General features: G+C 42.9%; 2 protein-coding genes across 3 annotated transcripts in view; one reads left to right on the top strand and one right to left on the bottom strand.

The window, feature by feature from the left end:
- Nucleotides 1–196: 196 nt before the first annotated feature.
- Nucleotides 197–10,243, bottom strand: TAMM41 (TAM41 mitochondrial translocator assembly and maintenance homolog). Of its 2 annotated transcripts, XM_078872441.1 has the most exons (8): nucleotides 9,906–10,243; nucleotides 7,609–7,791; nucleotides 5,433–5,525; nucleotides 5,176–5,326; nucleotides 4,587–4,732; nucleotides 3,257–3,422; nucleotides 1,106–1,168; nucleotides 197–1,022 (listed from the first exon to the last, which is right to left on the bottom strand). In XM_078872441.1, exons 1-8 carry the CDS (start codon nucleotides 10,038–10,040, stop codon nucleotides 946–948), a joined length of 1,014 nt encoding a protein of 337 aa, XP_078728567.1. In that variant the 5' UTR covers nucleotides 10,041–10,243; the 3' UTR covers nucleotides 197–945. The 2 variants fall into 2 exon arrangements, with proteins under 2 accessions (XP_078728567.1, XP_078728568.1); XM_078872442.1 differs by lacking the exon at nucleotides 1,106–1,168.
- LOC144944345 (uncharacterized) overlaps nucleotides 9,918–13,251 on the top strand; it is a 26,437-nt gene continuing 23,103 nt past the window's right edge. The window contains exons 1-2 of the mRNA XM_078872443.1: nucleotides 9,918–9,992; nucleotides 11,855–11,932. Of these exons, the coding sequence (XP_078728569.1) occupies nucleotides 11,860–11,932 (73 nt within the window). The 5' untranslated portion in view covers nucleotides 9,918–9,992; nucleotides 11,855–11,859. The remainder of the gene's footprint in view (nucleotides 9,993–11,854; nucleotides 11,933–13,251) is intronic.

Below are 13,251 nucleotides of genomic sequence, written 5' to 3'. Positions count from 1 at the left end.
GGCCCTCAGAGGGGGCTTGAAATTCGTGTCCTTTGCACGTGAAATTAATCAGTCTCGCGTTCCGTCTCCTCGGCAAGATTTGTTCTCCCTCTGCTTAACATCTTCAACGTCACCTCAAACCCTTCCCCTGGTCTTTCCTCCCCTGCCCGCCCATGTACAATCCCACCCACCACCTTTCTCTTGACATCACACCCTCCCAGTGAGATGTAGCTCCCCTCCACCCCCACAATTGTAAAGCAGTGGTGCCCGCCAATGTTCACAGTCTCAATATTTTCAACCTCCCATTTCACAAATACAGCACGGTCAAAAGGTGTCATTGTGCCGCGTAAGGCCCAAATACAATATAATGTACAGGTTTAAGTGCAAAAGCACATTGAAGGATATTTTTCTTAAAACAAAAAAAATCCTTTATGCGTCACAATGGCACTTTCCTTGAGGTTCTGTCAACTTTTCAAGAAAATTGGCCAAAACAAAAACACTTGAAGCACTGTTCCCATCAAGCAAAACCAGCACTTGACACCCATGAAACATAACAAGCAAAAACATCAGCATGATAATTCATCGTGGCATGCTGATCAATAAACATGTGCTTCTTTTTATACAAGTACAGAATATGAACCATGCAAAATATACAAAACCACAACAGTAAATCAGGGAGGCACATCATTATTTCCAGGTCAAGACACATTATATGGTACTTTTTTTAATTCGTGGCAAGACTTATTTATGTACAAAATAATAAAACAAAACTTACAAAATATTGCAACGTTTATACAAGATAAATATTGGCAATTGACTATTTGCACGTTTTGCAGAAGATCGTGAGTGTTCAGCGAGTTATTGAAATTGTTCAGTGGGAAGTTCTTCCGGTGATGTTTCCCATTACGGATGACCTCTTCAAGAAACTACAAACTTGCGCTTGTGCCTTCAGGTCATTGCAGTGAATCATTTCGTTTTGTTGGAAAAGCCCTTCAACATCTTCCCTAATTTTGTCGCACTGTATTTAATGCTTTTTAACAACCCTGTAAAAACAGCACTGTATTACAATAGGGCATCACACACAAAAGAGCCTTAAAAGTGACTGTGCTCTATTTTCACAACTTACCTGCAGTTGCAATGCCCTTGATGCTTTGAGATAGACTGGAAGATTTCACAATTTGAACAATGCCTGTGAATTTAAAATTAACAAGAAGGATTGGTCAAAAAATAGTTTCACTTTCACAAAGCCTTTCTCACCTCACAGTTGCATCATTATTATTTATGCAATGCTTTCATTTAAAAAGCGCTATACAGTTTAGCCTAAAAATCCCAAAATAAGCAGATGATGCACCACGGTCCCTCATCCAAAGAGCTTACATGCTCAATGTGAAGGGGAATGCAAGCTATAGATGAGAAGTAATTCTTATTTTTACAGGTACTTTGTAACTTTATGAGCCGGTGTTCTTTTCTCTCTTAAGCCGGTGTTTCTCAAAGTTTTTGGACCCTGGACCACTCAGCCAATGCAAACATTTCCACAAACCATACAGCCCCCCACTCCTTGGGACGAAATGCATTCACTTATCTCTAAATACCAGTAAAACAAAATGATTCATATTACCGGAACATAAAAAAGTGTTTTTGTGAACACGGCCATCAGGTTTGGGTTTTGTTTTGTTTTAGAGGGGGGCATTTCGATCTTTGGGCTTGGGTCGTTAAATCAAAATAATTTACCTAACTTCATTTCTAAATTAAATATTATAAGTAAAATATGAATTAATGTCGGAAACAAAAGGTATAAACATTGCCATTATTTCTGGATCAACCTGTATTTGTGTCAGCCCGCAGACCACATGGAGAACCGTCGCGAACTACCGGAGACCACTCTTTGAGAACCGATGCCTCAAGCTATCTGCTGAAGGGCAGGTTCATGGATTAAGCTCCCTTCATCTTATCCCATCGCACTCCCCCTCTTCACCTCGCAACACCACGTTCCATAACACTATGGTTCTTGAGCCATTACAAGGTTAGCAAAGGTGGAAGTAGGTGCGTAATAACATTTGATTTTGCTGCACTGGCTCACTACTGACTGCAATGGCATTACACTATCCAGGCTCAATTCTGCTTAGCTTCATTGGAACCTCATTTGCCAGTAAAAAAGTATGATAATATATTTTTTTTACCCTTCTATCTGGCAACAAAACTGACAACCGTGCGCCTTTTGGCGTCATCTGGTCCAACCCATGTGAGACTAGGCTCTAAGGAAAGCTGTCTCGGGTGTGGACCAATCAACTTCAAAGACAGTGCATACATTATCAAAGTTATGTTTTTTGTTTGCATTATGACTGCAGGTATTGTGGTCTATGCAAACATGACTCCTTGTAAAAAAAGGTGTCAGTTTTGTTGCCAGATAGAAGGGTAAACAAGTATAACCCGTAAAAACAAAGTTTTTCACTATAAATCCTTTATATGCGTGGCGGCTAGAGTCCTCTCGTCCTCTGGCTTGAGATGGCTGCCACCTATGGGTCAGATGATTGCATGCCACCATTAAGCAATTGGTAATTAAATATAATATTTTTGTCCTAAAAAGTGTAAAATTTTGGAAAAAATTTTCACGAACATTAATTGTCACGCACAACGAGTCTGTGTGCAAAATGGCAGCTCGATTGGATCACAGGAAGTGGGTTAAAAAACGACCGAAAGATGTGCACGGTCGTAAGCGCGCAAGCAAGCAAGCAAGCGAACTTATTATAAAGGATTTAATAAAAGATTTAAAAATACATTCGCCTGTGGAGGACGCGGGGATTGTTCCCGCGACCTTTGGCATGGGAAGCGAGGGCGCTACCAACTGCGCTACTCCGCCAGGGCCTGTGGAGGTGTCACGCTCTGGGCTCCTACACTGTGACGTTCAGCCAAATCCATGAATGAGTTGTATTTGAATAAATAAAAAATATTTTTTTTGCCTAAAAAGTGTAAAATTTTGGGAAAAAAATTTCACGAACATTAATTGTCACGCACAACGAGTCTGTGTAGAAAATATCAGCTCGATTGGATCACGGGAAGTGGGTTAAAAAACGACCGAAAGATTTGCACGGTCGTAAGCAAGCAAGCGAACTTAATATAAAGGATTTAAAAAAACAATTATCTGCTTAGCTTATTAGATCTAATGAAATTGGAGGAGGCATTCTACATTATTTGGTCAGCGACTCTTTTAAATCCACCAATTCACTCTTTATGATTACACGCCGGTGTGACTGGAGTGTGTGCACCCGAGACAGACCTTGCAGTACCAGACTTCCACAGTCAGGGTTCTGCGCCACCTGCAAGAGCACCTCCTCCACGTCGCGGTTTCTCCCCGGGGGATCCACAAGTAAAGTCACCTGCTGCTGCAGCGTGCGTGGCAGTGACATGAGCTGTAGGAACTGGCTCTCCATGCTCTTGTCAAGCTGTGACGCAGCCACACACAGGACACATCATCATCATCCATGAGTAATCTCTATGCTGGAAATAATAAAATAATAAAAATAAAACATAATAAAATAATTCTCACGACGTTTCGGCCACAACGCAAGCAGCCGTCCTCAGGTGGAGAACAGGTCTGTCGAGGAGACAGAGTCTGACAGTTCTCCACCTGAGGACGGCTGCTTGCGTTGTGGCCAAAACGTCGTGAGAATTATTTTATTATGTTTTATTTGTATTATTTTATTATTTCCATTCTACGTGACTTTACCAAAAGAACCAAGAAGATGAATCCCTGCAGTCACGAAAGCTTTCAATCGAAATTTAATCTCTATGCTGTCACCATCTTTTATGATCTTGTATTGTAATAATACATTCAGCAATCTTGAATAATATAAATTAAACACGTAGGCTTTAGCGACCAATATTATGACTCAGAATATATTATTTGGGTCAGATCGCGGAACATTGTACTAATTTGTTAAAAGTTGTGAGATTACTCTTGAACATGCAGTTGTGCGGCAGCAGTAATAATTTGGAACATTTCTTTACGTGACAACTTTATTAATTGGCTGTGTTGGGTGAAGGAGGGTTTACAACACATATTGTACTTGCGTGATCGGACCCAAAAATACATCTATTATGAATCACAACATGAAAAGAAAATATGTAATTCCTAGATGCATGATTTAATGGATTACAAGAGTAAAAAAACGGACTTCAATTGATTGATCATGTCTATTAGTTATATAACACACATTACCATTACACTTAGGCCTGCTGTTTCAGGGACATTTTAAATACTTTAAAGTCAGGTGGCTAAGTGGTGCACGAGTCAGAGCACAGAGTTTGTAGAGCTGTATTCCAGGGTTCTGATATAAGCAGATATTTGGGTTCTCAAAACTGGGATCCCAAGTGCAGTGAGTTTGCTGTTCTCAGACTGGTTTCTAATGACTGCACACAAAAAAAAAACAAGAGAATCAAAACAGAAAATTATTGGCCTGCCTGTAATAAAATTAACGCCACGATTGTAGGGTGTGTGGATACAATGTCAACTGAAATTCAGTTGAATTGGACAGACGCGCTAACCACCAGAGAGGCTCACACACCAATTCTAAACATGTGCGTGCGACTGGAGTGCCGGACTGTACCTCGAGCTTGCCCTGGGTCTGCTTGAAGACCACGTGCGGGTTCTCGTGTAGGAGGCGAGCGTAGAGCCTGCGAAAGTGTTCAACGTTCGGCTTGACGATATTCTCCACTTTGGACCTGTCCTCTCCCACAGTCATCCGGAAATCGCCTGCAGGAAGAATAATATCGGTGAGAATCACTTAACTCATTCCACTGATGAAGGAAGAAAAAAAAATATCAGAGCCAATAAACTATGGACGAACCTACCAACTCCAAGCAAGAGTTGGTAGGTTACACAGGTTTGTCAAAATCCCAAACCCACATGGCTCTAAAGCGGTCAAGAGCTGTCAGTCGAGGAAATATGTTTGTAAACCGATCTTTGTAAGAATAATAATTTCCAACTGTAAGGCACATTTGATCCATAGATCATGAAAGGGCTTTTTAATGTTTTCTCCCATATGCTTAGACTTTCACTGGGTAGGCAGGCATTTTCTCCTAAATGCAAAAACACTCCTTTAAAAGGAAATGGACAAACATTACAATGCAATACCCTCCTGAAAATGAGCTTTGAGGCACAATGAGGCTTTTTTTAAAGTGATAGTATTCCCATACCTGCATAAGAGAGCCTGGTTATGGCAAGATACAACTCCTCCTCATTGAAGGACTCAGGCAGCATCAGAAAAGCACAGTTGATGGCACTCTTCAAGTTGCTCAAAAGGGCAGCTTCTAGTCGGCTATCACTGCTTTGTTTCAGAACCTTCACCTGTGGAATCAATTACGAACATATTTTGAATCAAACTAAGACAACGCGTTAAATATAATGGCAGTTCCTTTAAAATTCGTACTTTTTTTTTAACTGCACCACTTACTGGTTTATGAAGTCTGCCACTAATGTACATTGTCTTCCAATGAATCAGATCATCGATCAGGTTTTTGGTGCTTATAACTCCATATTTTATCGTCTGAAAAATATATCAAAAAGAACACCATCAGTCACATGGATGCCTGCATTTATAAGACATAACACATTTATTACAATGTTTTTTTCCCCACTTAAACAAGACCTTGCAGGCCTAGTATAGCTTGAAAGTAGGCACTTTTTTATGTTAAGCTTTGCTTTGAGGCATTATTTACATTGTCTGAAAGTCACACCATTGTCTGAAAGTCACACCACTGACTTCACTCATTTACCTAAACAGTTGAATAAAAGCTCATTTCTAACCATAAGGAACCACAAATCGATGGTATTGATGAGCTACATACACCCTGAGACCTTTGGCACAGGTCAACAACACATGTGATCAAGATTTTTCACCAAGCGAATATTAAACAGTTAAGAATTTAAAAACTGTCTTACCACTTCTCTAATTTCATGAGCTAGAGTAATGTTTTTTTTAAATAAAATTATGAAAAACCCGAGTAACAAGTGCAATAAAATTCAAAAAAACCTACAATATAATTTTTATTTATTGGATAAACTTGAGGGGGTCAAACGTGACTGGTTGATGGAGGGCAAAGCTAAACTTGGCTTCACGTCACTCATGCAGTGCAGTTTTATCAAGAATTGTAGTTTATCAAGAAATTCAGTCCGCCTTACAATGGCACTTTACCGATTTGTTTAAGCATAATTTTATAGTCTTGATTCCTGGATTCTCGCAATATTAAGATGCATCTTACATATAAAATCTGCGTTAATCTTTATCAAAATTCCATTCTATCTTGTTTGTCATTGCTCATTCTACTTATCTCAAATGCTAATTAAGTATTGTTTTTGTTAAACCAACGACATGTGCATTATCTATATATATAAAAGGGAAATTTGTGAATGTGTGTCTGTTCGACATGTTTAGCATACTTCCCGACATGCATCAAACTTGAAATTTGGCATGCGAGTAGCTTCCAGACTGTACACAATGCAAAAAGTATAAATAGACTTTTGTATTTTGGGGGGGGAGGGGGGGCGCAATAATGGGTATATTTTGCACGGCAAGTGAGCGGTGACGTCACATCTGTGATGTCACCCGCATGCGGCAGGATTACGCAGTGTGCCTGCTGACGTCACGCGGTGTGCCTGCTGACGTCACGCAGCCCCCCCTCACCCTCCACGTAGGCCGTGTGTTAATCCAAGACAACAATCCAAGTCTCGGGCGAAGCCAGATAGTAAAGCTAGTAGCTTATATAAGCTTCATAGATTGTAAAATCGTAACTATTAGTGAGACTTGTGGCAGGCTTGTGTTCGGTCAACTGCAGATGAAATGTTTAAAGGCAATGTATATTTTGTCATGGTACAAAACGCAATCCAATAAAAATGCTTACAAAGTTATGGGAAACTGATGTCGCACAATAATTGTCATAATAATATAATAATTGTTTTTTTACCCTTTTATCTGGCAACAAAACTGACACCTTTTTTTTACAAGGAGTCATGTTTGCATTGACCACAATACCTGCAGTCGGAATGCAAACAAAATACATAACTCTGATGATATATGCACTGTCCTTGAAATTGATTGGTCCACACCCGAGACAGCTTTCCTTAGAGCCTAGTCTCACATGGTGTTGGACCAGATGACGCCAAAAGGCGCACAACTCAAAGACAATGCACCATCAGAGTATGAGAGCTCGGGGTAAGCATTTACACCATTGGAACCTTATTTGCCAGTAGCAAAATATGATAATTGTTTTTTTACCTTTTTATCTGGCAACAAAACCGAAACTGAATTTTTTACAAGGAAAAAAAAAGGTGTCAGTTTTATTTTATCTGGCAACAAAACTGATACCTTTTTTTAGTTTTTTTACAAGGAAAAAAAAGGTGTCAGTTTTATTTTATCTGGCAACAAAACTGATACCTTTTTTTTACAAGGAAAAAAAAAGGTGTCAGTTTTGTTGCCAGATAAAAGGGTAAAAAACCAATTATCATATTTTGCTACTGGCAAATGAGGTTCCAATGATGGAATAATTGTCATATCGTGATATTTCACACACCGTCGTATCTTGGAAAATTAGACTGCGGCAACCCTACGTCCTATAACACGGACGACTTACCCGCCCCTCGCAGGGCACCAGGGTGTTGTAGTAGACGTGAGCTCCGTACTTGTCCTGCAGGTGGACCACTTGCCGTGGTCCAAGCCAGCGCAGAGCCGAGTAATGCTTGGGGTTGCTCTTCAGGTTGGCAGTGTGCCAAGTCAGAGGATTGTCCACCGCCAGCACAAAATCAAGCATGGTGTTCTGGGGAAGGACAGGCATTGCATTGCTCCACTGCTTTAAAGCTTTAAACAAAATAACTCTACGCAAAAGTGAGATTTAGTAGCATTCATAATCATACTGGTAGGAACCTCCTGGTTACACCAGCCCACAGGGGATTATTGTGTCCGTCCGTCGTGCAGGGAGGGGCTGGGTGGGGAGAGAGGGGCTGGGTGGGGAGGGGAGGGTGGGGAGGGGCTGGGTGGGGAGGGGAGGGTGGGGAGGGGCTGGGTGGGGAGGGTGGGGAGGGGCTGGGTGGGGAGGGGCTGGTCACCCCGTGGTGCCCTTATAAAACTCAACGTTTAACCTACTCACGCCGGCTTGTGCCCGCCCTCACAGTCGGCCATATTTGCGGAATACGCCACGCCGCCGTTGACCCTGGCCATTGACCGAGCAACCCAACGTTCCTACCAGCTTCCTCCGCAGGAATGTGTTTACACTGGCACTAAGGTTATGCATGTTAAAACCCTGTAACCAGGACCCCATATTTGTGTGTGACCTTCATTCCGGCATCGCTCAGAAGCCATGAGGCCATCTCCCCTTTCTTTGTCTCCAGTGTCCCCACTGCCCCATTCTCATATTCCCCTTCTGTGCTCCTCATCGCCCACGTTGTATCCCCCAGTGTCTCTGTATCCCTGGTGCCACAGTGTCCCACGACTACTCATGCCACACAGTGTCTCTCTCGGTACCCATTGTACATCTGTTGCCTCTAATTGACACTCAATGTGTCCAACTGTTGACGAGTCAACCCATTGCACCCACCGTCTACCCGTGCACCCAATACACCTCAATATCACGAATGCCGCTCACTGACACTCGGGTGTCCTTGTAGTAAGCGAGTGTCTCAAGGTGTCTTTCACTGCGCCCGGTGCTTTTGATTGCATCTCAGTATCCACCCCAGTCTCTCACACATGGCCCCAGTGGCTTTCGCTCTCGCCAATGTTACTTGGTGCCTTCAAGTATCCCCAAGTGTCACCTCGCCTCCCTGTTTTCAATCTCCGCGTATTCCCAGTGTGACGGTGTCAACAAGTGCCGATCACTGGAGTACAGTATCTATCACCAATACCATCCAGTTACCATTGCACGCGGATTGTCTCTCAACATCTCTCCGTGCCTCCCCCCCCCCATTACCACTCAGACAAAGCAATGCCACAATTGCCCCCCCCCCTCCATTACCACTCAGTTAATGCGAGGTGTGTGTGTTAATGCAAGGTGTATGTGTGTGGATGTTAATGCGAGCTGTGTTAATGTTAATGTGAGCTGTGTGTGTTAATGCGAGGTGGTGTGTGTTAATGCGAGCTGTGCGTGTGTTAATGCGAGCTGTGTGTTAATGCGAGCTGTGTGTTAATGCGAGGTGTGTGTGTTAATGCGAGCTGTGTGTTAATGCGAGGTCTGTGTGGATGTTAATGCGAGCTGTGTGTGTTAATGCGAGCTGTGTGTGTTAATGCGAGCTGTGTGTGTTAATGCGAGCTGTGTGTCAATGCAAGCTGTGTGTGTGTTAATGTGAGGTGTGTGTTAATGCGAGGTGTGTGTTAATGCGAGGTGTGTTTGTGTTAATGCGAGGTGTGTGTGTGTTAATGCGAGCTGTGTGTGTTAATGCGAGCTGTGTGTTAATGCGAGCTGTGTGTTAATGCGAGCTGTGTGTTAATGCGAGCTGTGCGCGTTAATACGAGCTGTGTGCGTTAATACGAGCTGTGTGTGTGTGAATGCGAGCTGTGTGTTAATGCGAGCTGTGTGTTAATGCGAGCTGTGTGTTAATGCGAGCTGTGTGTTAATGCGAGCTGTGTGTTAATGCGAGCTGTGTGTTAATGCGAGCTGTGTGTGTTAATGCGAGCTGTGTGTGTTAATGCGAGCTGTGTGTTAATGCGAGCTGTGTGTTAATGCGAGCTTTGTGTTAGTGTTAATGCGAGCTTTGTGTTAATGCGAGCTGTGTGTTAATGCGATCTGTGTGTGTTAATGCGAGGCTGTGTGTGTTAATGCGAGCTGTGTGTTAATGCGAGCTGTGTGTTAATGCGAGCTGTGCGTTAATGCGAGCTGTGCGTTAATGCGAGCTGTGCGTTAATGCGAGGCTGTGTGTGTGTGGTCGTCTCGTCACTCACCGGCGGCGAGGCGGCATCGGCGGTGCGGCCCCGCTGCTGGAAGACGCCCGAGCCGTAGGCGACTGCGAAGCTCACCTCGTGGGGGAGGTGGGTCAAGATCCTGCGGTAGACGCCGCCGCTCAAGGACAGCGACATCGCGACCTGGCAACCTCACGACCTCAACCTCACGACCTCAACCTCACGACCTCCCAACCTGTCGACTTCCACGCTCCGACAACCTTCACCGCACAATTCGCCACCGCCGCGCCGCTTACAAAAACCGTAGCCCGCACGCGCGACCGGCCAATCACGATCGTCTTTACGGCGGCGGCCGTCCAATGGGAAGCGCAGACGCGGCGCGCGCGCGCTTATCCGCTGTACGGAATGCAAATGGGGCGAGGGCTGTTTTCGCAATCGCGCGGGTGGTTTTTGTGTTCGGAGTCCGCGAGTCTCGTCGAGTTGCGACGAGTTCGTGTTTTGGTTGGAGGGGGGGGCAGTCACTGATTACAATCAACTTCTCTCACAAGGCAAGGCGTTGTCGATGTGCGGTCTCGCATTTGAAGGGGGGGTGGGACGGTGGTTGCCGCTGCCGAGTAGCACGCCACGTGGTTCGCACGTGGTTGTCACTTGGAGCTTTGCGCGTGGTGCCTGCACGCTTGGGGAAGGTCGCCCTGACCGAGATAACGAATTGTTAAGACGCTTGACGAACGCATGCAGGTGGCGAACTGTTTTATACTCTTCGGTTTTTTCGGTAAAGTCACGTAAGTAAAAATAAAAATAAATCACAAAAATAATACCGAAAAAACTTGCAGTCACGAAAGCTTCAAATCTAGAACTTTTGCACTTTGTTGTGCGTGTTTTCATTTTTGTACGGTGCTGGAGACGTATGCTAAGCATGGGGTGAGCCTGGGTCGTGCTGGAATACGTGGCTGCATGCACAACAGCTGATATAGGCTGCGGAGCTACGTGATGCGCAGCATAGGGGGCAGTTCAGCAACTTAATTCTGTTCTTGGTTCTTTCGGTAAAGTCACGTAGAAGGGAAATAATAAAAAAAAATTACATAATAAAATACGATGTATTTAAAATGTATTTTATAATGTTTTCTTTTCATTAAAAAAAGAAACATAATAAAATACAATGTATTAAAAAATAAAACAATAACATACAATGTATTTACAATGTATCTTATAATGTTTTATTTATTTAAAAAATTAAACATAAAATACAATTTACAATGTATTTTATAATGTTTTATTTTTATTATTTCCCTTCTACGTGACTTTACCGAAAGAACCAAGAAGATGAATCCCTGCAGTCACGAAAGCTTTAAATCGAAATTTAACTTAATTCTGCTGTACTAAGCTCACATCTGCTACGCTCCTTGGCTTTACCAACTCGCGTTAACCAGCGTGGTGATGTCATTGATTCCCACGATCCGCACCGCGTCGGATGAAGGTTTCCATGCAGCAGTGGATCGAACCCTGTGTGTCATGGGCCCAGTGAATTAACAGCACAATTGTCTTGCGTTGCAGATGCTCATAATAGCTCTCATTTGAGGACAAAATGACAATCATGGGCCAGTCACTGATAGCCATCGATGTCATCGAATTCGGTCAATGGAAGCTTTACATCATTCCGATTTATATTATTGGGTCTTTCGGTAAAGTCACGTGGATAGTTTCAAAGAAAATACCAAAAAACTACGACGTTTCGATCGCAACACAAGCGTGCAGGATCAGGAAGATGACGAACGCTTGTGTTGCGATCGAAACGTAGTTTTTTTTGTTATTTTCTTTGAACCTATCTACGTTACTTTACTGAATGACCCAAAAATATTAATTCCTGCAGTCACGAAAGCTTTAAGTCATCATTCCGATTTGTCACCTGGCAGATTGAATACACATCTGTGTTTTGGCATGCCTCCTAACATGAACTCCCCCCCCCTCCCCTCCATGCCTTCAAACCCCAGGCGTCATGTTCGTGGCATCATTCATGAAATGCCCAACTGCACACAGAGTGCTGAAAATTGTTCACAGACGATTACACGGTAAGCTTTCGTCAATACGTGCACTTGCTTTGAGCTGTATCAGATGCCACTGAAAAGAGCACGGGCTCGTTTCAAGATGTTGCTTTAGATATGATCACGGTCATGTTCCTGCAATGTTTATTTTCGGTAATTGTCCCTCTTTATGCTGATGCCACAGTCCTTTGCAAACCGGCATAGAAACATTTTATGATGTAGGTGATGGATAAGAATGTCATTATTTCCTCTACAGATATTCGATGTAATCCCCCCCCCTCCCCCAAAATAATCGATAAATGGCCATGATTCAAAGTTGTGCTTAAATTGAAGAATAATTTTACATTTTGGTGAATGTAGTTGCCACTAGTGGCTGCATGGTTAAAGTTTTGCAACATGTACCAATAAAAAAAACATTCACTACACGTAATTTATGCATGTATCAGTTACTTAAGTGATATTAATCGAGTTGATGCATTATTGCATTCTTCGTCATTCAGGTGTATGCCTGAGATGCAAACGTGCCATTACTGCTGTGAAATGATGTAGTGTATACTGCATCACTCAAAAAGCTTACGCTCGAATCGCCCAGCAAAATCCATTGTAATTTACCACGTAGATCCTCCCCACCTTCAACACGCACTGACCAGCATGGATGACATTGTTTCGATGATTGCTGGCCACTCCACTGAAGATGTGCACAGGACATTACAAAGCGATTTTAATACAATTCAACTAATCGCACTTAAGCTGGTTTTAAATGCCAATAAATCAAAAGTTATTTATTTCCCTCCAGGGAAAAGGCAACCGGCAACTTTTCCTTAACTATGCACGCTGGAAAACAAACAAATTGAACAGGTTGATCAAATAAATTACCTTGAGGTCATCATAGACTCTTAACTCACTTTCCAGGGTCACATTGAACATACTGCGAGGAATGCAAAATTAAAAACTAACTTTCTCTGCAGACATAAACATTGCTTGCCAGCTAAGTTTTGGTTACAATTGGTAAGGACTACCTTACTACCATTATTTTACTCATGTGGCGTTGTGTATCAAGCCGCCTCCAATACAACACTGAATAAGCTCATTTCCACTTATAATTCTGCTCCAAGATTTGCACCGGATGCCAATTATAAGTCGACTCATCATTGTGGCGGACAAAAAAACTAAATTAACATCACTCCATGATCGCAGGACGATTTAGCAGGCGTTGTTTATTTACAATATCATTAATAGTAATTCGGCAGAATATTTGTTGGATTTGTTGACACGACCGGAGGGCAGACCTAACCTGAGGAGTTCATCACTCGTGTTGAGCGTTCCCAGACATAAAACAAGTTTTG

This window comes from Lampetra fluviatilis, chromosome 34 (genome assembly GCF_964198595.1).
Source record: "Lampetra fluviatilis chromosome 34, kcLamFluv1.1, whole genome shotgun sequence".
Taxonomy (NCBI): domain Eukaryota; kingdom Metazoa; phylum Chordata; class Hyperoartia; order Petromyzontiformes; family Petromyzontidae; genus Lampetra; species Lampetra fluviatilis.
This window is presented reverse-complemented; position numbering and strand designations above follow the sequence as displayed.